This window comes from Neomonachus schauinslandi, chromosome 11 (genome assembly GCF_002201575.2).
Source record: "Neomonachus schauinslandi chromosome 11, ASM220157v2, whole genome shotgun sequence".
Classification (NCBI taxonomy): domain Eukaryota; kingdom Metazoa; phylum Chordata; class Mammalia; order Carnivora; family Phocidae; genus Neomonachus; species Neomonachus schauinslandi.
The window spans coordinates 42929388-42956271 of NC_058413.1; the positions used below are offsets into that span (position 1 = coordinate 42929388).

Below are 26884 nucleotides of genomic sequence, written 5' to 3' on the forward strand. Positions count from 1 at the left end.
TGCACGGAGCACTGGGTGTTATACGCAAACAATGAATCATGGAACACTACATCAAAAACTAATGATGTAATGTATGGTGATTAACATAACAATAAAAAATTTTTTAAAAAGAATAAAAATTTGTCTCTTATGTAAAAGTTCTGTAGGTGGACAATCCAGGGGACAAAGACGGGCATACACACTCCTTTTATGTACTCTTCCAGGAAACAGCATGCATTATTTTTCTTACATCTCATGGGTCAGAAACTTAGGGTCATGGCCAAGGCTACCTCAAGGGAAGCTGGGAAATGTAGTCTTTATTCTGGGTGGCCATGTATCCAGTTAACAATTGGTATTCTGAGACTAAACGGTATCGGGGAATAGACACTGAGCTACACATTAGGTTACTTGAGAGTGGCAGCTTAAACCAGGAAACTGTTGGCTTTCTCTGAGTTCCTGCCATTTTGGTGCAGCCAGTACATCTTTACTGAGTGACAGTTATTTGGAGGAAGAAATCTGTTTCCAGAGCTAATGGTTAAGGTTGGCTGAAGTTGGGGCTCTCCTGCCCTGCCCACTCAACCTGATGAGCGCCAGATAAAATACGGACATTTTATGAGTTTTTCCAGAAATCACGATACTTAGTGACTAAACAGTGAGCATTAGGTAATGCTTAGAGAAATCATTACTGCTATTGCGTGTGTCGGGCAGAATTCCTAGAAAATGGGTACCTTCCAGTCTGAAGTGCTTTAGAGTACAAGCCCCCCTGTCAATAAGGGGGGCATCTGCGCTGGGATAAAGAGCCTTTCTGGGTGTGGAGGTAAAAGGGCTGTTGCCAAAGGGAGGTCGGGAGTTGGGGAGCCCCTTTCTCAGGACTAAATATGGAGGACAACAACCCAAGGGTGCATTTGGTTCCCATTACAGCATGGGCGATGAAGAATAGGAGCTCAGGAACCAGAATTCAAATATGCTGTAAGTTTCTGGAAAATGTCGTTTTTTTGCACATGTTTTTCTCTTACTCTGTGTCTCCATAGTGATGACAGTAAAGTCCTTAAATCACAAAGAGCTCACAAAGATGTTTTCAGAATCAATGAAGGAAAAGGGAGCTTCAGACGCCGGAACTCTGCACTTTGCCAGGTTTGGGAGAGGAGGATGAGAGAGTGGGAGGTTATCAGCTCCTGAAGGGAAGGAAAATGGGCTGAGTTTACAGGTGCTGACTGGAGCAAAAAAGTGGAAAATGGCAGCATGGGGAGCCGGCCCCAGCCTGAGAAGCAGGCAGTGAGCTACCACAGAGAGGACCCATCACCAACTCCCAAGTTCTGCAACAAGGGGTGCAGGATCGTGTGGGGTAAAAACGTGCGTTCTGGACTCTGATGGCCTGGATTTGAATTCTGCATTTACCATTAACAGCTAAGCCTTGGGCAAATCATTTCAGTCCTCTGAGTCTCAGTCGTCCTCAGGTATAAAACGAGGATAGTAATAGTACTGCTTAAAAGGGGTATGAAAATTCAGTGAGATGGTGCATGTTTTGTGTGTGATCAAGTGCCAGACTGCACATTCACTGTTACCATTATTCAATTTAGGCAACATTACAAATTGGTGAAGGAGCTAATTCCAATCATTCTGAAATCACACCAGCGAATGAATATGAGGAGGTGTGGGGGTGGAGAGGAAGCGGGGGTGGCGAGGAAGGTGACTTCAAATCTACAAGATTCAACCCAAGCCGAGCAAAATGAACTGCACCCATTACAAGCACCGTAGAAGCTTTCTTGACAAATGCCACTTCACCTCCTCGCAGGACTAACCAATGCTTGTCATTCTGTCTGCCGTAAATCCTGACAGAGTCCACTGCATGCTGAACGCTTCGGCTGTGTGCCGTCCTTTGCGACAGCAGCATGCTTACACTCCCTCAACAGACCCGCATGTTTACCAAATTGTGTATGTCCCCAAATCTCCTTCTGCCAGTTATTCTTATACTGTATTTACATAATTTAGTTAATTTTTGAAATTGATGAGAAATGAGTGAGAAAAGGAAGGTGTCATTTTATGACTGCTTTAGAAGGACTCAATAAAGGCAAGTTACTAAAAATATTGTATGATTAGGTGAGAAGGAGATAACTGTCAAAGACTGGGAAAAGTAAATATCGGGTGTTCCGCACTCAGATTGCTTTACAAATATCTTTAAGTACTAGGTCCACTTTCAAGAAGCCTAAGCTGGAAATCGGAAGTGATGAGTTTTTTGAGTGATTTGTGACTGAAAGTATACTTACATAAGTTAAAATATTTGATACATTCATGTACTAGTTTTTATAATTCCCTGCTTTAGCACATTCGTTTTTTAGATTACAGTAGTTAACTACTGCTCACAACTGAGCTGGATTGGAGGGCATCTACCAAACTAGACATTCCTATGTACGCACTGATTGGTGCTCAATATATAGCCAACACAGTCTATTTTATATTTTCAGCAAAATCTGCATTATTTTGATATAATTCCTTTCCAAGTTACCAAGGAAGTCTTTGATAATGCCTAATTCACGTCTAATGACTCAACCATTGAGAAAATGTGGCATTAATTTTATAAACATCTTAGAAGAATCAGAGTCCTACTAGTTGACTACTGTAAAATATTACTTATTTTAAATCCACAGAAGTTTAAAAAAGTTTTTTTATTAACAGTTTGAATATCTGGAAAAGTCAAAATCCAATTTTCTTAGCACTCATGATGACATATTTAGCAAGTCTGTCACTCGTAGGCAATGGAAATCAGTAAGACAGAAAGCAAAGCTCCAAGACAGGTAATTTGAGTTCAAATTCAGGGGCAGGTGGTTCCTTCACACTGGGGTTATATGAGTGGAAGCTGGACACAGAAAAATAATGTTTTGGCCAGTAGGAGAGAGATTTCAATGCAGAGGAAAGCCTATGGATCAAAGTACCAGAACATCATAAGCCCTTCCCCCTTGCAGAATTTTGCCAAGTCACTTGCATTGAGAGAAGTCCCACCTGGTGTAATACTATATTTTCCACTATCAATTAGGAATGAAAACAAATAGCAAATATAACTTAGACAACAAATATAACTTAAGGGGGAGCTTTGAAGAGTTATAGTCAAAAAGCCCTGGAGTTCTCCGCACTTAGCACATTAGTACTAAAACCAGAAAGTGGGATTGGGTGGAAGTCAAAGGATCAGAATGATGTCAGAGACCCAGCTGTATGTTGGAGAGACAGAACCCACATGCTTAAAGAAGAGAATCTATCTTTTTGAATAAGCATTTTTGTTTTCTTCAGATAATTGGTGCAGCCACTATGGGAAACAGTATGGAGGTTCCTGAAAAAATTAAAAATGGAATTACAATATGATCTAACAGTTCCACCTCTGGGTATTTACCTGAAGAAAACAAAAATGCTTATTCAAAAATATGGGCCCTCTTATTCACTGCAGCATTATTTGCAATAGCCAAGATATGGAAATAACCTAAATGTCCATCATAGATGAATGGATAAAGAAATTGTGGTATATATACACAATGGAATATTATTCAACCTTAAAAAATGAAAAAAATCCTACCATTTGTGATAACATGGATGGACCTAGAGGGTACATGCTAAGTGAAATAAGTCAGAGAAAGACAAATATCATATGATCTCTTCTATATGTAAAATAATCTAAAAACAAACGAACAAAAACACCAAGCTCATAGATACAGAGAACAGATTGGTGGTTGCCAGAAGTGGGGCATAGGGAGTGGGGAAAATGGATGAACTGTTTTTTGTTTTTTAAATTTAAATAAATTGAATAATAATAATAAACCAGAAAGGAGCGCCTGGGTGGCTCAGTCAGTTGAGTGGCTGACTCTTGATTTCGGCTCAGGTCATGATCTCAGGGTCGTGAGATTGAGCCCTGCATTGGGCTCCACGCTCAGTGGGGAGTCTGCTTGAGGATTCTGTCTCTCCCTCTGCCCTTCCCTCTGCTCTCTCTCTCTAAAATAAATAAATAAATCTTTAAAACAAATAATAAACCAGAAAAAAGAGAAGAGATTCTAGTTTTACCTCCAATAATGGTGAACTAGCTTATATCAGACCAACAATCTGCCAAGAACTAGAAAATATGGATGAAACAAAACAAAACAACTTGGTTTAAAGCACTAGAGAGCTCTCAACACAGCCAGGACTTGAAGGCCAAGATCCTGGAGAGAAGGTAGATGCATAGAAGTGAGTCACATGTTCCGAGCTGCTTTTCCCCTTTAAGCACTGGCTTTTCCATCAGCCATATGAGGCTAAGAGGCTGAGAAGCTGAGCGTAGCTTTTGGCAGGACTGCGGAGAGAATATGATTTGAGCCAAGATCCTGAAGAGAAAGGAAGGACAGAGAAGCAAGCCCAACATTTGGCACTGCTTTTCCTTTGAGGCAGTTGCTGATTTGTAAGAGTCACAGGAGAGAAAGTTTGCAAATCTGAGTAGAAATTAGTAGCTAAGAGACTGAACAGAGTTTTCAGCAGCCTCATGTTTCAAGAAGATTAAAATTGTAAGTCAGAACCCAGAAGGAAGAGAGACACTGGTAAGCACCCCAGACTTTCCCTTAGAAAGTGTAGGAGTACACCCTTGGAGTAAGGGTGAACCCTACATTAAAACAGCTCTCACAAAGACTGAAATTCAGCTTCAAAACAGCCCAATCCAAGATTTGATTAAAGTGATCTACCCTACGCTAATTGCCTGCTAGAAGTGGAAATAAATCTTCTGTGAAGGAAGATAATGTCATCCAGAGCCTCTACGGTTTTTCACGTACAATGTCTGGCATTCAGTAAAAAATCATTAGACATACCAGGATACTGGACCAAGGGAAAAAGACAATGGAAAGAGACCCATAGATGATCCAGATATTGTAGTTACCAAACCTGGATTTAAACAAAAATTGTGATTAACATGTTCAAAGAAATAGAAATCAAAATGGAAGATTTTAGCAACATTGGAGTTTGTAAAAAAGAATCAAACAGAAATTCTAGAACTGATAAATACAATAACTGGAACTAAGAACTCACAGGTTTAACAGTTTAGACCAGAAGAAGATGGGGTTAGGAATATCCAGACTAAAGTATGGAGGGGAAAAATGATGGAGAATATTAAAAAAAAAAAACCCATATGAAACATATGGGAAATGATAGCAAAATTTAACATAGGTGTCGCTGGAGTCCCAGAAGGAGAGAGAAAATTGGAAGAGAACCAATCTTTGAAGAAACAATAGCCAGAATTTCCCCAAACTGACATAAGATAGGAAGCCATGGATTTGAGAAGTATTACAGCCACCCGCTGAAGGATCAATCCAAACAAAACCACACCTAAGCTTTTTTAAGACAAAAGTTTAAAAGCAGCTGGAGAAAAAGGCATGTTGTCTTCAAAAGAGCAACAGTCAGACTGACGGGTGACTTCACAACAAAATGATGGAAGCCAAAGGCAGAGGAATCACATCTTTAAAATACTGAAAGAAAATATTTGCCAACTTACCTATTAAAAAATAACCTTCAAAAATGAAGGCAGAATAAAGATATTTTCAGACAAGAAATGAAAGTTTTACCTTCAAATTCTCACTAAAGACAATGGTACAGGTGTTCTGCAGGTAGAAGGAAATAATCCTGGAAGGTAAATGGAAATGCAGAAAGGAAGGAAGAACAACAGAAGGGGTAACTATAGGGGTAATGCCAAATGAATCCTGACAGTAAGAAATAATATGAATAACATCTCGTAGAGCTAAATATATATAAAATTTCATTATTTGGCATTATTAAGGCAGCAGTGGGGTGCAGGGAATTAAAATGTCCCAAGGTCCTTGCATTGTCCCAGAAGAAGCAAAAGTATATTCCATGCTAATATATTAGACTCTAGTGAGTCAACAATGCATCTTGTAAAAGAATGCAAAACCACTGTGGAAGCTGGAATAATAAAATAAAGCCCTAACCCAGACGAGAACCCTACTCTGCAACAAATACCATCTTAGGCTCCAATTTGGAGGGCTCTGGAGTTCATCTCAGACCAACTTCTTTGTGGCTAGGTTTGTACATTATATGTTTTTGAAATATATGTATTTGCTGAAGTTTGAGTCACCACTCTGCATGTAGATCATTCAAAGGGGTGACTTTTAAATAATTAGCAAGTCCATTTGAAAAAGATAACCCTTTGGGCATTGGTATAGAGGAAATCCTCATCTCGGAAGACCCAACCATATTTGCAGTGCTGATCCCAGATCATTAGCCAGGCGAGCATACCCATTATGTTTGCATTTATTGCTATTCTTGAATATATTCTGCAGGGAATTCATTTTACTTTAAAGAATAAGTTAGTTTTGCTCCAGGAAACACATAATATATCTGTCGGTGCTTATTGGTTAAATATATGCATCTATGAAATCCTATCATGCACCATATTACTGCCAAGCCAATAGTCTCCCCTTTCCTACCACACACACACAAAAAATACCATAAGAATCTGATATGTGCCTGTGCATTAAAGGATAAAAACATTCCAGACGCCCCAACACTGCCCCAGAGAGTTGCTCTCAGGAGCTGTAGTTTCCAATGAACAGGCTGCCCATAACATACATGGATCAATGCCCTTTGGAACAGCATTGGCTTGCCAGTTAATAGACTTTTGATTTTCTATACCCATTGATTAATGAAGCAGTAATTTTGCTTCCAAATAGGAAAATAAATTAAGAATTACTGTGACTGGAACCTACTGGGAGCTAGGGTATCGTTTGGAGAACTGGTGGTAGCTATGGAGACAAAGTTGGTCGAATGGCTGCCTTTGCTAAAGCAGTCTTCCTGTCAGCAAACCCAGGGCTAAAGGGTTCCACTGAATTCCACAGACACTTACAAATGTGTTATGAGCTAGTCACATGTAAAGCACCAATGGGGAGAGGAAGGGGTGGGTCTGGGGCCACAGCCCCTCTCAGATGGACCCCTACGTTATGTTCTTTCTTCCAGAGGCAGACACAGACACCCACAGGAAATGGGCCAAATTAGGATTCAAGATGCTCTGGAAGATCTGAGGAGGTGGCAGCAACATGCATTTGAACGGACCAGGAAAGGCATCATGACAGGGTAGGATATAGGAGGCTGGGTGGAATTCTGATCCTGATGCGGAATGAAAGCCCTTCTAGGGATGGAGAGGCAGCATGAGGAAAAGTAAAGAGCCAGCCAATAGGCAGGAACTCAGATTCAGGTGTTAACTGATTATTAGCTGTGTGACCTGGGGTTAGAAAATTTAACTAACTTTCCTGGGTTTTGGTTTCCTCATCTGGAAAGTGACATGAATGATAACCACCTTCCAGGCTTGCTGATTCGTTCAGATAGGTAAGTCTGTAAGGAGTCTATCATAGTGTCTGGTATGGTGTAGACACCATAAATGGCATGCTATAAGCCCGTTCCTTGACTAGGAAGACTTGGAGAGAATTGTTAGCCTGCCTTCCTTTTGCCTTCCTGAGGCAAAGGCGGTGTACAGCTTTTTGGATTTTCTGCCTATCTGAACTCTGAGTACTTGAGCTCTCTCAAGGTAAAATCTGTGTCTGTGCATTTGTGATTGCCTTCCTGCTTACCCGATGGCAGGGCCCACCATAGGTGCACCTTTGTGAGAAAGAGTAAGTGAATGAATGGAAACCTTTGTGGAAATAATGAGTGAATGAATGTGTCCTGCCTATTCTGTCTCCTACCGCTCTTAGGAGGGTTTCATGAAGGAATCTTACACCGTAGGGTTTCATGACAACACAGGGTGAGGTGAGGATGAGCTCATGAACTGAACGTGTTACAAATGCAGCCAGTATATGCCCTTTTGGCTGAATGGCGTAGCTGTCCCAAGGGCTGTATCCCTCGCCACCACTGCATCTGGTCTTCAGGTCTACTCAAGAATGCAGTGTTCATTTCCCACCTCTGACCAGAGTGTCTGCAAAGGTCCCTCCTGGCCGTGCAGTTCTTAGGGTTTCATGAAGGAATCTTACACCTCCACGCAGCCTGGTGTGCTCTCCCCTTTCGTCTACCAGCAAACTCTCTTCATCCTTCAAAATTCAGCTCATGGTTTCGTGAGGTCCTTCATTCAAGACAGAATTGGACAGGACTGACACTTTCTCCTTCGTGCCCCCATGTAACCTTCCACAAAACTCTACCATAACACCCAGCTCATCAGCTTGTGGTTGCTTGCTCTTCCCTTTGCTCCCTCAGCCCTCCATGCCAGGTCTTACAAGCCTCATTGGCTACATGGTGTCAATGAGACGTGTTCTCATTCAAGGACAGAACCTGAGGAGGCAGCAGAACATCTCTCCATGAGATGGGGCTCCTGTGTCCTCTTTTGTTTGTTTGCTTATATATTTCTATCTTAAGGAAAAATTGCTATGTTTACATAGTTACAGAACAATTGGAAGTCTGACTTATGGCTTTATAATTTCTATAGCTAATTTCATATAGTAGGAAGTTTCTCAGACAATTTAATTTCTTTCCTTCCTGAGACAAGGATTTTAAATTGTTGCATGGGGTAAAGAGTGCATTATAACCCAGGGGGATGGTATGATGTGTCTCCCACACGAGGTCTTACTCATCTCTGTGCTTTCAGGGCCTAGCACAGGGGCCCGCTCAGTGCTTTGCATACAATAGATGTCAATAATTATGTTGAATGAATGAATGCCCTGGTCTCTGTTACTTCTCTTCCCAGAAACCCTCAGTGGCTGCCCTATTCCTACTAGCCTACATCTAATCTCCACAGCCTGGTATTCAAGTTCGTTCATGAGATGATTCTAACCTCTGACTTCAGATAAAGCTGTTTACAGGCCTGTCCTCTACCCCGTTCTGCCATGCATCCCTCACCGCGGGCAAGCTGGACTACTGAGTGCATGGCTCTTGGTTCTACGGGCTGGATGAACTTGTTTGCTAGGGGAATGCCGGGCTTAGCTACTGGCGAGCTTCAGGATGAGAGAGCCAAAGAACTGCACGGCCAGGAGGGACCTTTGCAGACACTCTTGGTCAGAGGTGGGAAACGAACACTGCATTCTTGAGTAGACCTGAAGACCAGATGCAGTGGTGGCGAGGGATACAGCCCTTGGGACAGCTACGCCATTCAGCCAAAAGGGCATATACTGGCTGCATTTGTAACACGCTCAGTTCATGAGCTCATCCTCACACAGAGAAGGTGACAACAAAAACTGCTATCCTAATGGTCCAGGAAGAACAAGACAAGGACAGAGCTAATATTTTTTTGAGCATGAAACTATTGAATTTAGGGCTGCTCATGGTACCGCCATTTCCTGAAGCAGGGAAGGTCCTGCTTGTGCTCCCAGTATGACCTGGACTGACTTCCCCCGCCCAAGTCACGCTGTGTTGTCACCACCGATTTCCATGTCAGTCTTTCTCAAGAGACCATGAGCCTCTTAAGGCCATGTGTTTTCGAAAATATGGTGCTTGACACATGAATGAATGAATGTCTATGCGAAGCGCATACACCTTTTTTACCACCAGATGGCAAATATTCTTTGGAAAGTCTAGCTGTAAACTGTCTCAGAGAGTCTGGTGAACACTAAGTTTTTCAGGAAACTGGATGAGTACCATCCAACAACCTGAGATTTTCAGGGCTGCCTAAGCTTCCTGTCTTTTAGCAGAGAGAAGAGAAAGCACCAGAACGGAAGTCAGGAGTTCTGGGGTATGGATCTGTGCTGCCATTCGCATTTGGGCGAGTCACATATATTTTCCAGGCCTTGGTTTTCTCATTTCAAAAAAACCTGTGGACTGTGGTCAACACTTGTGAGCATCTACGCTATCCCAGACCCTGACTCAGGTACTGGGGTGTAAAGAAATGGCTCAGATAGAGTCCTTGCCTCTAGAACAATGCTTCTCCACTCTGTAGTGAAAGACCAGCTTGTTGCTGTTGTTTTTAAACGATGTAATCTGTTGCAGACTGTATTTTGGTAAAATTAAAATGTAACAGTAAAAGACGTAAATAAAAGTGTGCAAAACCCAAGTTCTGATTTTTTTATTATTAGATTCTTGAGACATTTTTAAAGTGCTATTTCTAAATGCTTCTTCTTAACTTATGGATTTAGCGCATCATGGGCTGGTAGCAAATGGCCTGCAGACAGGCACCACTCCACAGACCACACTTTGCGTAATGCTGACTTAGCTCACACTCTCGTGAGTCTCACACAGGCCCCAGCAGGACCCCTGAATGTGGGACGCTCCACTGACAAGGTTCTCTCTTCTGCAGAGTAGTAAACACTTATAGCACATAGACTTACCACCTGGTGGCCACAAAGCTGAAAAGGGGTAGCTGCGATCACTTCTGGAGCCTTGAGAAAGTTCTGGCTGGTCCCCTCTGACCCTTTAAGATGTCAGGCCATCCTAAGCCATGTGGCTGCCAACACACCAGAAGAGGCTTTGGGCACATCACAGCCCTTTCTATGCCATCTGGGCTTCCACGGACTTCCTGTTGGTGGCCTCACCCCTCAGACCTAAGGCCAGGCACCGACTTGGACCTTTCCTCCTTGGCTATGATTTGTACTCTTTCTCTGCGTAAACTCCTTCTGGCCACCTGGATTATAAATCCATACCTCTGACCAGTCCAGTCCCCAGGAAACTAGTGGGGGTTTTCAGGGCACACTGGCACGCTCTGTTGATGACTAGGATAGAACAATCTACCAAGACCACACAATATGCTTTCTTATATGGTATCTTTTAGAGATTCCTAAGCTAGGGAGCTCCTGTGGCTCAGTCGGTTGAGCAGTTGAGCATCTGCCTTCGGGTCAGGTCATGATGCCAGGACCTTGGGATGGAGTCCCGCATCAGCCTCCCTGCTCAGCGGGGAGCGTGCTTCTCCCTCTCCCTCTGCCTGCCGCTCCCCCTGCTTGTGCTCTTTCTCTCTCTATCAGATAAATAAAATCTGAAAAAAAAAAAATCACTTTTTCGAATAGATATTGCAAAAACATGGTACAATATTCAAAAGGCACCTTGGGAATACGATGGGAGGTCCCCCTCCCATTCCTATCCCATAATCTCTCAGTTCCCCACCCCCAAGGCAACCACTATTCATGTTCTTATACACCCTTCAGGAGATGTCGGCATACGTCTAGAAAAAGATAACGCAAATGGGGCACTCTATAAATACTCTGCTGCGCTTTCTTTTTTAGCTAAATGATTTGTCTTGACAATGTTTAATTTCAAATTCTCATTTTTATTTAACTGGTCCCCTATTAATGGATATTTAAATTTTTTCACTTTTTCTGTTACAGTGTTCGGTAAATAGCACATTCCTATGTGTGAGTCTTTCTGCATATATAAATTCCTGGATATTAACTACTGAGTCAGAGAAATGTACCCCCTGCAAAGTTGTACCAGTCGGTACTGCTACAATCAGCTGGGAAAGTGTCTGCTTTCCTATACCTCTGTCAACACAAGGTTATCAAAAGCCCAATAGATCAGGTGCCTGGGTGGCTCAGTCGGTTAAGCGGCTGCCTTCAGCTCAGGTCATGATCCCAGGGTCCTGGGATCGAGCCCGGCATCGGGCTCCCTGCTCAGCAGGGGAGCCTGCTTCTCTCTCTCCCTCTGCCGCTCCCCCTGCTTGTGTGCTCTTTCTCTGTCAAATAAAAATCTAAAAAAAAAAAAAAAAGCCTAATAGATCAAAAATTTCAGCTCTGTGGAATGAATCTGCATTTTCATAATTGTGAATGAGGTTGAACATCTTTTAAAATATCTAAAAGCGGGGCGCCTGGGTGGCTCAGTTGGTTAAGCGACTGCCTTCGGCTCAGGTCATGATCCTGGAGTCCCTGGATCGAGTCCCACATCGGGCTCCCTGCTCAGCAGGGGGGTCTGCTTCTCCCTCTGCCCTCTTCCCTCTCGTGCTCTCTGTCTCTCATTCTCTCTCTCTCAAATAAAAATAAATAAAATCTTAAAAAAAAAAAAAAATCTAAAAGCCATCTAATTGCCACGTGTTTTGAGAATTTTTTCTATTGCTTTATTGATCTTTTAGAAAGCAACCTATAAGAATTCCTTATGTATTAAAGAAATTAGCCTTCTGTTTATTGTATGGGCTACAAATATTTCCCCCACTTTGTCCTTTACCTTTAAAATTTTCAAGTATTTTCTAGAATTAAAAAGTTGTTTTTAGTTTCCTTAATCAGTCTTTTCTTTTATGACCTCTGTGTTTTGTGGCATGCTTAGAAAGGACTTTGCTTTAGAGTCTAAAAATGACTCTCTCATGTCTTCTTCTAATGCTTTTTATCTTCATTTTTTATTTTTATTTTACTTTATTATTTATTTATTTTTAAAGATTTTATTTTATTTTTTAAAAGATGTTTTATTTATTCATTAGAGAGAGAGCACGAGAGCATGAGCAGGGGGGAGGGTCAGAGGGAGAAACAGATCTCTCTCTCTATATATAGAGAGAGATATAAGAGAGAGATCATATCTTCTTTATCCATTCATCTATCAGTGGACACTTGGGTGGCTTCCATATCTTGACTATTGCAAATAAAGTTGCAAATAATGTTGTAATAAACATAGCAGTGCTTATATCTTTTTGAATTAGTATTTTGTTTTCTTTTGGTAAATACCCAGTAGTGGAATTACTGGATCATATGTTATTTCTATTTTTGATTTTTTGAGGAACTTCCATATTGTTTTCCACAGTGACTGTATCAATTTACATTTCTACCAATACTGTACAAGGGTTGTTTTTGCTCCACATCCTCACCAACATTTGTTATTTTTTATACTTTTGATACCAGCCACTCTGACTGGTAGTTGTATCTCATTGTGGTTTTGATTTGCATTTCCCTGATGATGAGTGATGTTGAGCATCTTTTCATGTGTCTGTGGCCCTCTGTATGTCTTCTTTGGAAAAATGTCTATTCAGGTCCTCTGCCCATTTTTAAAGCCAGATTATTTGCTTTTTTTGTGTTAAGTTGTGTAAGTTCTTTATATATTTTGGATATTAACCTTTTATTGGATATATCATTTGCAAATATTTGATTTGGCTAGTCTTTCTCTCCCCACTTCCCTTCAATCATTACTATCTTCCTGACATTTTCTGGCTATTCTTGACAAGTTAAGTTTTCATTTCCATAGAATCAGCCTATATAAGTTAAAAACCTGTTTGATTTTTGGGGGGAGCATATTAAATTTATGGGTTAATTTGGAGTATTGGTCTTTTTACAATATTCAGTTTCGTATCAAAGTTTTCTTTCTTTATTTAAATAACATTCATTTAAAAAGGTAACATATATATGTATAAATAGTGCAAAGGGGTATATGATAAAATGTGAACAACTTTTCAGTTCTGGCCCCTACACTTCCAGTTTGCTTTAGAGACAATGAATTTCTGGTGTATGTTCATAGAGATATTCTATGCATGTAAAATGCTATATGTGCAGGTAATCATTTGGCTCTGACCCAGCTGCCTTTTTTCCAGATGGCAGCAAGCTAGAGACACTGTCCTGCTTTTCCCTTCCTAACGGTATATACTGGGGAACATTTTATATCAATACATACATACCTGCCTTATTCTTTTTAATAGCTGCGTGGTATTGAACTGTATAAAAGCAGCCAGAATTTTTAGTAGGTTCCCTATTGATAAAAAATTGCTTCTTTCTCTTATTTTTATAAACAATGCTGTAATGAATGTCCTTCCTCATATACCTTTGTGTGAGAGTATTTCTTAAAGACTAACTCCTAGATACAGAATTACTATGTTGAGTTATAAAGAAAATATACACACAACAATGTGAATATACTCAACACTACTGAACGGAACACTTAAAAATGGTTGAGGTGGTAAATATTATGTTATGTATTTCTTGCCACAGGAAGAAAAAAGAAAATGTTCAATTTTGACAGATATTGCCAAGCTGCCCTTTAAATATTAAGGCAACTTATTAATTATACCCCATTTAAATTTGCCTTCTGTTTACCATGTTTTGGCTCAGTTGTAAAAATAGATTTTTTTAGTGAGTTAAATAATCTATAAGTTTTGAGTAAAATTGTCCCCCATTTCACTCAAAGAGAGGTTTTCTGGAAAAATTCCAGGGATCAGCGAGGCTCTGCTGGAAAACTGCGGAGGTTGGGAATTGCTGCTAAGAGGCAGGCTCTGCTTCCTTCCAGCAAAGGCAGCCCGCGCCAATTTTATTGAAGAACAGGCATTGCTGAATCACTTTGGCTGCCTGTCCTACTGTGATTTGGATTTGTTTGAAGACTCAACTGAAAGCAAACAAAAGGTTTCATATGACTGAAATCACACCTTTCCAAGGATGTTCTAATTTCTGTAACAAGTGTCTGTGACTGAGAATCTTTACTTAACTCCTTTCCCGGTCCCCACCCTTAGAATCACCATATTTCTCTCAACTGCATGCCCACTTGGACACACTCCATGGAGTTAAGCCTTGAATGAGATGGGAAGGACAAAGCAGGTATGGGTAGTGATATTAATGTGAGCCAAATAAAACTGGGCCCCACTGGGGGCCTTGGGCGGATGGGTGACATACCTAAAGGAATCTACCCAGTCTGACTCCAAGAAGCTTGAAAAGCACCACAGGTCTTTACTGAATGCCTTCTTGAGGAGGCAGCAGAGGGTAAATGACCTCACACAGTGTTTTGCAAAGTGGACTGCTAAATACTACCTTTCGATGGCTCTTCTTGTAGAAATTCAATGCCCAAAAAAGTCTTCTTTGGCCCTTTCCTTCTCTCCCTGATTTCCACTCCAAATGGCAGCTGCTCAAATATGTCTCTTCTCGTTCCTTAAAATTCTAATACTGTCTCAGCTTCCTGGCCTTCCTTCTTCCCTCACTTCTCTTTCCTAGTCTTCACTCTCAGGCAGCTTCTGTGTGGCATACTTTACCTCTTCCAGTCACATTCCCACCCAGTAAAACCAAAGCATCTTAGAAGATGGGAGGAAAAGAGGATGATAAATCCTTCAAATTTGATTTTTTGTCCCAATAATAAGAGTAATAATAATGGGCTTATACTTTGACAGTCACTATATGTATGATTCCACATATTACTTCATAACCAACATATTTAGTTCGTATTCTCATTATCACCATTTTGCAAATGAAGACTCTTAAGGCTCAGTGAAGGTTAGGTGACCTACTCAAGGTCAAAGCCTTAGGAAGCCACATTAAAGCATAAGGCAGCAGGTGGCAAGGGCACCTTGTGGTCTTGACAGTGCTCTCCATGCCCATATCCTTTCTCTGCTCTCTCTTTTTCCAAATCCTCATGCTTGGGTCTAGTGATGACCCCCTGGTCCCACTTCAATGGCTGAAACAATCTCTAGACCAAACATTTTCTTGCCCAGTTGGCTAAGCTCTGCATCCTGGGGTTCTGTTAACCTCTCCTCTCCTTCATGCTGTCTCTGTTTTCTTTAGTGCTCTCCTTCTCTCCTGCAGGACTGACATGATACCCTGAATTCAGGTCCTTTGGCTATGGTTCAGTGACCTGTTCTAATTCTTGCCAATCCACTGCTGCTTTGAAATGTCAATCAATTTACCTTCTACTTTCTATTTTCTATTCCTTTTTTATTTCTATTTTCTATTCCTTTTTTAGTATAAACTGCCCTACCCATAGTTCCTATATGGACTAACAGGTGGGGTGGTTCTTTACATGGAGATAACCACTGATTGGACTAGGGGGTAGATATCTGATACAGGGGTGCCTGTGTGCTGTCTAATGATCAATCTGTTTTTCTAGTGTTTCAGCTAAGATCCACCAAAACAGCTCATTTGGCTATGGGAAGCCAAGGAAGAAAGTTCTATAGCCAACATTTGGGGCCATGTACAACATAAGCAAGCAGGGACAGCAGGTCTATTGAGAAAGGATGGGGGAAGAGATTTACATAGGAGAACACAGAAAAGACTATGTGATTCTGGGGGTGGGGTGGGGTTAGGAGAGGGGGAAGAGTGATAATTTGTCTCAGCCTGATGCCTTCCAGTTATGGCTTTCATGAGGCTTTTTCTCTCAGTATTAACTTGTGTTCTCTTAAATTCTATTTTGTCCCTACAATAAAGTTTCCTTTGTTCTTGAGTTAGTTTGAGTAGGTTTCTGTTACTTATCATCAAGAAGCTTCATTAGACCACCTGCTTCCTTAGGTTGGGAGCCTTGTCTGCATTTCCAACTGTTGGCTGTGTCCCATTGCATATGGGAAGATCTCCTGGTTTTAATTCCCTCTAGACCTTGTTCTGGAGGTGGCACTGAACCAGCTTCTGCAGACATCCAGATGAGGCTGTTCCAAGGAAGGGGAAAAGTCCGATGACAAGAATAGGGTTGGTATGGGTATGGAGTTTTGTTGTGGCTCCTTTTTGATATGAGGGTGTAGTTATTATCCTCAAATTGTTTAGGGTCAACTTTGGGACAGAGGGCTAGGGCATATGGGGAGATGGCATTGTTCAGCAGGGCGAGGAGGGGCAGGAAGAGGCAGAGCCTGGGGAATGGCAAAGGAGTTGTATCTGCATTCTGTGGGTGTTCTCAGGCTGAGCAATGACATGATGAACTTGAACAATTAGAGTCACTAGCTTTTCTAGCGCCTGCAGAGGTTTTTCCATCTGAGGACAACCCCTGATTTTACTGAGGAGGAAATGAAGACCCAGCAATGAAACCATGGCAATGACAAGTAGCATTCAGTGAGTGCTTTCTACAGGGAAGGCTTTGCTCCAAGCACTTTACACATATCAGTACACTTAGTCCCCATGGTAACCCTCTGAAGTTGGTACTATTACCACCCTCATTTCATAGAAGAGGAAACTGAGGCACCGAGGGGTTAAGTAGCTTGCCAAAGTCACACAGTAAGTGATGGAGCCAGGATTGAACACAGGAAATATTGATTCAGAGCCAATGTTTTTAGTTATTATACAGTTCTACTTCTCACAAGTACTGAAGATCATGGGAGCTTTATTGTTATAAATAAAAGCTGGTAATGAGTGTGTGCGTGTGTGGGTGTGAGTGACTTCCTCAACCAAATGAGACAGCATGTCATGATCCGTGGAAAACATGAGAAATAAGGCAAGGGTTTTAATTAGAGGAAAGTGATCACGTCTTAGAAACTCAAAAATCAGGAAAAACAAATGCTCGGTAGACATATGATTTAAGTGTTTTAAAGGAGACGAGAAAAGAAAATTCTCAAATCCTTTCTGCAAGTTCCCAGAGCCCTATACACTATTTAAACTTTAAAGAAAAAGAACACCTGCTTGTTTATTGATTCTCATGCCACAGGTGGTGTGACAATCCTGCTGGCTGGCTTAAGTAATCTGCCAAAGCAAGGCCTCCTGAAATGAAATAATCGATGCCTATTTTAGGGCCCACCATTATCTGACCTCTTATGGTCAGGTAAGTCTTGAATCCAGACTTATATGTTATATAAATTATATATACATAACTTATATGTCCAGACTTATATGTTATATAAAAGCTGGAGTGTTTTTTTTCTGGAGCATGTCCCATGAGTGAGTGGCCATTCAACCCTCATGGTTTTATGCAAAAAACATTCATGGCTTGCTTGTCAATGAGTCAGTTCAGATATTTGTTGAGCACCTACTATGCATGAGACACCATGTTAGGTGCTGGAGATATTAGGTGGCCATCTGGAGACACGAAACACTGAACTGATGCAAAAGCCCAGCTTTCTCCCTCCTCCTTCACACACAAACATGTCAGACAAAATACAACGGGCACATTTTTAAAAATACATAACTGAAAACTTAGAAACATTTAGAAAAATTTCCTGAATGCCAGCACTGGGGAGGAAAGTCTAAACCAGAGTAGTGAGCAGCCTGGCCTGCTGGTGGACTGTGGGGGTCACGGACTGGGATGTGGGCCCCAGGGGCAGGGGTGGAGGTTTCAAAGCCACATGAGGGGAGAAGGGGAAGTCTTGAGCTGGCGTGAGATGAGATGTGGGAAGACCCCCAGTGGCATCAAGCTAGACGTTTTGAAGGGCTGCCCTGTTTATGAACAGGGGATGGGGAAACCCTCCACAAATCACCTCAGGAAGGCGGCAAGGAAGCTTGCGCTCTATCCGGGACCCTGAGTAAAAATTCTCGTTCAGGGATTGGAAGCCCTGGGCTTTCTCATATGTAAGAGCAGAGTCCGTATTCACACTGGGTGTTCAGGGCGGAACTCCAAGCTGAGAAAGGACATAAAAATGTGGGTTGACAAGATGGAAATATGCTGTCCCCCCCCAAGCAAGCACCACACCTCGAGCACATAGGATGCCCACCGGAAAAAAAAAGAAAAGCATCTGCTGGAGGTGAGCGAACAACCCAAAAGCAAAGGAAGAAACTAGTGACTGGGAGAGACATCAAGTTCAATTCAAAGGAAGATTAGTCCCTAAGACCTGGAGATAATAGAGTAACCTGAAAGAGACAATTAGACATGTTTAAAATTGAAGAGATAAAATAAACCATAATAAAGTGACAGAGTAGGTATGAACAGAAGCAGAGGTGGGTTTGAAAAGGAGACTCCAGCACCTGCCTTCAAGGGACACACCGCCTACCTGGGAGACAGAGAAGGAAATGGCAGGGACGATCCAGTTTAGGAGAGAGTAGGCATGGGGAGATAAGGAAGCTGAGGGAAGGGGCTCTGGACCCAGCTTCCCCAAGTGACATGGAAACTAACATGTGTCTCTGGCCATGGGGACAGGGGCCATGAAGGCCCGGGCTGGTTCAGAAAATGGCATATCAAGGACTGCCACAGTCTAATACCTGCATTCTCCCAGCTGGTGCAGAGAGTCCCCGAAGTCCAAGTACTTTATATGGGAATAGGTGTTCATGGACCTGCCTCTCTCACCTCACCTGTGAATTTCTCCAGCGAGGAGATGAAGGGCCCTCCATTCAACTCGGTCTCATGCTGGGCCACACTTACCCTCCCTCCCTCTCCTCTTGCCACACCAGTCTTCTCTGGGTTCTTAAAGCATGACAAGCTCTTTTCCATCCCAGGGCCTTTGCACATGCCGTTGTCACCATCTGGAATGACCTTTTCCTTATGCTTTTCTTTTGGGTCTCAGCTTGATGGTCACTCCTTGGGGAGACCTTTCCTGGACACCCTAATTCCAAGGTCCCTCCCTAACACTGCTTTCTTTGTCACCTCTTATTGGTTTCTTTTTACTTACTTTCTAATTATTTAGTTTTCTCCTTGTCTCCCCTGCTAGAACGTAGACTCCACACAGGCAGGGAATCATCTGCTCACTGCTGTATCTGTAATGCCTGGCATTTGGTGGGTGTTCAGTAAAGCTGAGTGGCTAAATGAATACACTCAAGAAACATTCAGGAAGCAGATAACACTACCCAGCTCAGAGGATACGACGATGGAAGCACAGATTGGAACTTTGCAGTTTAGTGAGGGAGACACATCCGACAAGGACTTACAGTAAATGTGATGGTGATGGTGGTGATGACAGGGGAGGTACTGGGCACTGTGCGAGCGCCTGACAAGGGCACCCACTTTGTACAGAATTAGAGAAGGCTTCCAGGAAGAAGCAACATTTAAGCTGAGCCTGGAAGGATACTTAAGAGTTCACCAGGTGAAGGGGAGCTGGAAGATGTTCCAGGCTGAGGGAAGACCCAGATGCAAGAGGGGCATGGCTCTTTGGGAAGACTGAACACGGTTCTTGATGGGCAAAACTTAGTGCTGCAGCAAGAAATAAGACAGGAGAAGCGAGACAAGGCTGGATCATGGAGGGGTTTCAAGCTATGATAAGGAGTTTGAACTTGATCTTAGGGTCAGTGAGGACATCTTAGTCGGAGGGAATGGCATAATCTCATTTGTATTTTATTGAAATGGCCCTGGAGCAGTGTGGATAAGAGGAAGAGGATTGGAGTTAGGGAGATCAGAAAACTAGTGCAGGACATGAGGATGTCTTAGATGGAGCAGTGGTGATGAGGGAGTGAACTGGATGAATTTAGGACAGATGGCCAGAGTTGGGGCAGGGGAGAGAATAAAGGATGATGAGTAGGTTTCTAGCATGACCAACATGGTGAATGGGGCGCCATCTTGGGGCCATGTCTGGCAGAGAACCAGACACCTAGTACACACACCGTAAGTGTGTGCTTGATAATGTGGAAATGGACTCAGCGCAACGTCTTCATAACAGAGTATATGTCCGCTCACCGTTAGTTCCTGGCTCTACCTACAAGTGTGACCTACCGTTCCCTACTGCCTCCACCTGCCTTGGGTTGCCTATTTGTGACTTGTCAGTCTAGCCTGAGCTCAGTAGTTCTAATCCACAGTCCCTACTCACCAATAGGACACTCTGTTTCTCTGCTAAGAAGTGTGCATTGCGCCTTTCCCCCACTCTCTCTGACCACCAGAGTTTTGGCAATAATGCTACTGTGATTTTTCATTAATTTTCTTGGTTGTTTTGTAGTTATCGTAACAGTAAAATTTATACTCAGTAATATTATTACAATTTTCCTCTACTAATGGGATTATTATTTTTGTTCATTTGTGTTTGAAAGCCATTAGCATAAGATTTACCTCCAACAATATCTACTGTGATTTTTAATGCCCTTGAAACTTGCAAGTGAGCGATAAGTCTATAATAAGACAATGCTAGTAAGCATATAAATGTCTTTCTTGGGAAAAGAGGGCTTTTTTTTTTTTTTTTCATCCTGGTTGGACTCAGGTTCTTTGATAGAGAGATTGGTAGGATATAAGGCATTAAAGGCTGAGAACACTGTGTTAGTTTGTAGATGTGTTCAAACAAGTTCCCAGTTATTCAGAGGACACTTTTATATTCTAGGAGGATTCATATTCTTGCTGCTTTTTATGTTGCTCCTTACCTGACAGAAAAACATAATAAATTATGTGTTTGCAGGGAACAATATTGAAAACTCTGAAATGTTTGGAAAAGAAGGGATCTGGAAATCACGCTATCCGACTGACTTTCCAAGGGGCTGGGGGCTTGCTGCACTCATAGTGGAGCCCTGGAAACAGGGTGAAAGGAGTTTCTCTGTGGGGCAGCTGTGGGGGGCAGGGAAGTGGACGGGCAGGGCTGGCTTCAAGGGTGTGTGCCCAGCAGCCTCCCAGGGCCCCATGCTGTGAAATTCACAGTATCACCACCTTAGAATTCTTAAGTCTTGAATAAGGACCCCACTTTGCACGAGGCCCTGCAAATTATATATGTGGGACTGTGTACAAGCGTTGGAGCGAGGCAGATTTGGGTTCCAGTTCTAGTATTCTCTAGCTATTGACCGTGCCTCAGCTTCCTTATCTGTAAAATGGGGCTAATACTATTGTCTTCTCAGACTAGACGTGAGAGCTAAAAGTAGATATCCAGGGCGCCTGGGTGGCTCAGTTGGTTAAGCGACTGCCTTCGGCTCAGGTCATGATCCCAGGGTCCTGGGATCGAGTCCCACATCGGGCTCCCTGCTCCGTGGGAAGCCTGCTTCTCCCTCTCCCACTCCCCCTGCTTGTGTTCCTGCTCTCGCTGTCTCTGTCTCTGTCAAATAAATAAATAAAATCTTAAAAAAAAAAAAATAAAAAAAATAAAAGTAGATATCCAGCACCAGGGGGCCTGAAAGGTGGTGACACACCCTCAGATATGCTCAGTGGAATTTTAACTCCCATGTGCAGTCCTCATCATTAAACTTATTATTATAACTTAATGTCGGGAATACTAGCCAGCTGGGATAGGCAGACTGTGGCACAGAAGCTAATCCCATGTGTCCTGGTTAGGAACACGCCAAGCAAAGAACATTTCCCTAAGGGGGACACTCTAAGGCTGGGGGTCCCATCCATCAGCTTCCAACCTTTGTGCTGCTATAACACATGATAAATAATGTTTTTTGGCACAACCGGTCCCAGTTTCTCATGACTCATATACATGTTTCTCTTCTCCCCAGAAATCTCTCAAGAAAGACAATGAAGGAGACTGGCATTATTATGAAGATGCCCTTGACCTTGATCTAATGCATTTGCAAACTTTAGTAGCTCAACTATTATTTGTAACAAATGTTGTTTTTTAATTTTTTTTACCACACCACACAACGGGACTCGATAAGCCAGTGTACCACCGAGGAACGTGGACCCTCGTGGTCCCAAACAAAGGATCCCCTGCCCCATGACAGGCTGGACAGACCAGGACCAAGCTGGAGCCTTCCATGGCTTGGCAGATGTTGCACTGTGCTCTAGCCTGAATGCGTGATGCCAGCCACGAGGCATGGCGGTGGGGTCCAAGAAACACTGACTAGTTGGTTGGATACCCTTGTGATGAATAGCGTGCACTCTTAAAACATCTGGTTAGGGGCGCCTGGGTGGCTCAGTCGTTAAGCGCCTGCCTTCAGCTCAGGTCTTGATCCCAGGGTCCTGGGATCGAGCCCCGCATCGGGTTCCCTGCTCAGCAGGAAGCCTGCTTCTCCCTCTCCCACTCCCCCTGCTTGTGTTCCCTCTCTCACTGTGTCTCTCTTTGTCAAATAAATAAATAAAATCTTTAAAAAAAAAAAAACCAAAACATCTGGTTAAACATTTTCCCCCCAAGAATGTAGAAAAGGCTTTAAATCAAATTAATTAGAAACATAAGCATTTTTGGACTCTGGTCCAAAAGGATTCCTCAGGGGATTATAGGAGGCGTCAGGGTGACTTTTGTTGCCTTCAGTTTAAGATTTGTGGGCAGCCCGGAGTCCCGATGGGAGACTTCAAAGGGAAGCACTGGGGGCCTCAGCTGTGCTTGCCCTCCCATGCTGCTCAGGCTTCTGGGCACATACACATCATGACACGTGGGCCTCCTGTAGTCTCAGATGTGGGACAGCCTTGCAGTGACCTGTGGTGTGAAATGACCACAGCCCAAGCGTGGTTTGCTCCTTCCTAACTCCCTCCTGAGCACTTGGGGGCAGTGAGCTCCGACTGCCCACTGAGCTCTCTCAGGCCTGAAGGGCTTCTGTGGGTGGCGATGGCCAAAGCTGGCCTGTCACCTCTCCACAGTGCAGCAGTGGATGGCCACAGAAAAGCTGCAACTCTTCTTCCCAGATCCCTCGTTGGCCTCTTTCTAGTGCTTTGGATGAGGGACAATAGAGCACTGTCAGTCAAACAAGTCAGAAAGAATGACGGGTGATTTCGTCCTCATCTCTCCATGGGATGAGTGGGACCTAGATGGTGGCACAGCTCCTGGGCCCACGTAACACGGTACGTACGTGGTGAGTAGAAGATGCTTCAGTCTGTAACTATCATGACTAATGACCGACGAGTTTGTCAAACGCCTCAAGGCATGGTCACAAAAAGCAAGTGCTGATAAACAGTTTATTTTCATGGTGATTCTGAAATGGTGATTTCGGTTTGGATGACTTCAGTGTCACTCCCCTGACCCTCTCTCAAGGATCATAGCAAGAAAACTGAAAGCCACTGCATCGACTCTCAGGAGACCAGAGACATGGCATCCCACCCAGGAGGCCACAGCAGTGGCCTTTAGCAAAAACTGGAGAAAACGCAAATCCGGTCAGGGAAAATCTGAGACAAGAGGGACCTGTGTGTCTCTGTCCTCAACTTGACTTAACCCCTCCCCCCCCCCAAACTCAGCAAATAGATTTTGCTTCCTAGGGCACCGATCTTCCAGCACATCGTACTATAAACTTCAAGGCCCCAGAAAAGAAATCTAAGGGATGCTTTGACTCTGTTCCTGGTGTTTGGTCATTCTGTGATTGTTTTTCTTACCTGTTGCCGAATTTCTTCCTCCATTTTCACGGGTGAGCCCAATTCTGCAACTTGTTTGACACCTTCGCTCGCGTAGCCTCCGTACTCCCACAGCACGTAATTCTTGGAGTGGGATCCACCAATGATTGCAGACCAGTGATTGGCCCGACCTGGGAAAGCCAATCAGGATGCAGGGATCAGTGTGGCTATGGCGAAAACGTGAGCCCCTTAAATGCTGGGAGGAAAGTGTAATTCGACAATCATTCAACTGGTGCGGGTAAGCACCTTCTCTGTGTTAGGCCCTGTGCTCTTCAGAGATGAATAAGACCATCTGTGGAAGCAAGAAGGTCTTGGGGATATGCAGACAGGACAACAACAGATCCTGAGCGAGACACAGAGGCAGCCCAGAATGATGACTTCTGTCTGGGAGGGTTTCAGAGAGGGGGACAACTTCGAGGCTTTGAAAGGCTGATCGGATTTGTAAGACAGAATGGAGAGGAGAGGCTATTTCTGGCAGACTCAGAAGCATTAAATAACATCGTGTGTTTGGGGGGGCCATAAATAATTCAGTATTGCTGTGTCACCAACTGTCAGGGGAGAGGTAGGAAGCAATGCCAGAGAGGTAGGAAGGAGCCTGCTCATGGATGGCTCTGCTTTCAATGCTTCAGGAGTTCGCATGTCATTTGAAAGGGTCTGAAACCACTGAAGGGTCCTGAGCAGGGCAACAGCATGATCACATTTGAATTTTAGATAAACCATCCAGGCAGCAGTGTGAAGAATGCATTAGAGGGAGCAAAATGGGAGTGTAGAGCTGTGGTGGGAGAGCATGAGCAGGGAGCCAAGGGTAGAGGGAGTGAGTGGGGAGTAGGCTTGGGCAATTCTCGGAAATGAGCAGGGTTGACTTTGAGCTGGCTTTTCTGTGCCTTCCAGGATGAGGGGCAGGTGAGCTAGCCCTGCGAGAGGATGGGGCAGGCAGTCTGGATATGTGGAAGGCACTGGTCCACAGTGGTCCACTGAGGATCACGGGGGAGGGGGCCCATCGGGGGTGCAGGAGGGAACCAGTGGGTGACGTGTGGGAGAACAGAACAAGATCTGGACAGGACCAAGACAAAACTGACTGAGGGGTTTTCAAAGTGCCAGGGGGAGGAAGGAGAGGGACGGAGAGTCAACATCAGCACTGCACTGGGTTTGTTTCTGCATGTGATGAGTGTTGATGCACGCACATACTCACACACACACATACACACACACATATAATACATATATTATAAATATATACATACATGATACTTACATACACATACAATATACATGATATATACACATGTATATACGCACATGTAATATATACATAAAATATACATGCATAGCATATATATACACATGTATATATATTAATTATTGGTTAAGTAACATACAGTTCATCATAAGGCCAGTTCAGCTCTCAGCCATTCTTGGTTGGCTAATAACGCCCTGAGTTAAAGAACGTTTTCAGGCATAGTGAAGAGGAAAAGTGGAACTGGGTGGACACAAGAGACACATGTGATCCGGGGTGACAGAACTCTCCACTCCACCCACCACGTAAGAAGACCGTTCTGAACGGAGCCTGAGCCTGTTTGCATCAGCTCCCTGCTACCCTGGAACCCTCTGCTGCAGGGGCACATCGAGAACTCAGGTGCCAAGCCCCCCTCCCGGACTGCTGAGGGCAGCCATGCCTCCCCGCCCCGCCCCACGCAGGCAGATGACATCACTAGGTCCGCCTGCCCAATTGCTTGCTCATTATTTCCTCCACACCAGGGAAATGCAAACACTGTGTTCACCCATCAGTTCCCTAGAGAAGACAGATAGATATGTGGCCAGACTGTCCTAGCTGTCATCCAAGCCAGGAGCACTGCTTGTGGAGGGGCAAGGGCTGGGAGCCACTCGTGACCTTTGGTTCACGCTGTGAACCCAGGGAGACCAGCTTCAGCATTTCCTGTTCCCTCTGCCTTGTTCCACCGAAATGGCCCCTTTTCCCAGACCCATCCTACCTACAATTCTGTACCTCTGGGGCTTAGCACATGCTGTTCCCCGTGGCTCTCTTCCTGCTTGGCTTGGCCAACTCTCATCCCTCCTTCATGATTTACCCAGAAGTCCCCCAAGGTCCCCCTAGACTGACCTAAGTCTTGTCTCCTGTCTCCCCACAGCACAGATAACACGTATGATCACCGCTACAGGTCTGTTTCCCCACCAGACTGTCACGTCCCTGAGGAGACCTGTCTTCAGCACTGTGTCCCCAGTGCCCAGCACTGTGTCTGATGCACTGTGAGTGGTCAGTGCATGTTTTCAAAAGGATTTCATCCAAACAATCAAAAGGGAAGGTAGGCAGTATACGTGCTTGAAGCATTTGGGAGCAGGCTTGCACAGATTTGATTCAATGTGATTAAATTCAAGTCTCACGTCAGCAGAGTTCCTGACACCTACTGGGCTAACACACTCAGCTCACCTGCATGCTGTTAAAAACAAACACCACCACCACCAACAAAGAAAGGCATTGGTCTTACAGCCTGCAGACAAGGATTCAAATGCTAGCATTGCCACTTTCTAGCTAGGTCAACTTGGTCAAATTCCAATTATTTCATTTCCCTGAGTCTCAGCTCCCACCTCTGTAATTCAAGGATGATAATGCCTATCTTACTGACCTATTATAAGAATTAAATTCCATTTTTAAAAGATGAGATAATATATGTGAAATCACTACTGCCACACAATAGACACTCAATAATTACAGTTTCCTCCTTTCCTGGTTGTTAGGGAGGCTACAAAAATGAGTAAAACATGAAACCTGCCTTTTATTCAGTATAGGAGATAAGAAATCTATGTACTGTGGGATAAGAGAAGAGACTAGGAACGAGCACAATCATAGGGAGATGAGGGGATGGACCCAGATGGATCTTTCTGATTTATTCATTCGGCTTCCATTTACTGTGTGCCAAGCACAGTGGCAGGTCCTGGCCACTGACAGGAATTGGATAGGTGCTTGTCCTGGAGGGACTGATGGGGGGGGGGGGGGGGGGGGGGGGGGGAAACAGATGGCTCAGCAGATTACTTACAATCCAGCATGGGCAGGGATATTATAGAAACAAGAACACAGAGCAGAGGGGATGGCAGCTAACTGCAAAGTCCCCAAACCCAAAGAATCCAAGTCCAAAGGCATGAGTGCAGAGAAACAGGTGCCTCAAGAATGGGATCTGTCAGGGCACCTGGGTGGCTCAGTTGGTTAAGCAACTGCCTTCGGCTCAGG

At 43.7% G+C, this 26884-nt stretch overlaps 1 protein-coding gene across 1 annotated transcript in view; it reads right to left on the bottom strand.

Annotated features, from left to right (window-relative positions):
* The window catches only part of SPON1 (spondin 1), a 246612-nt gene that overhangs the window by 85899 nt on the left and 133829 nt on the right, over positions 1–26884 (bottom strand). Inside the window, exon 6 of the mRNA XM_021685787.1 lies at positions 23623–23771. Within this exon, the coding sequence (XP_021541462.1) occupies positions 23623–23771 (149 nt within the window). The remainder of the gene's footprint in view (positions 1–23622; positions 23772–26884) is intronic.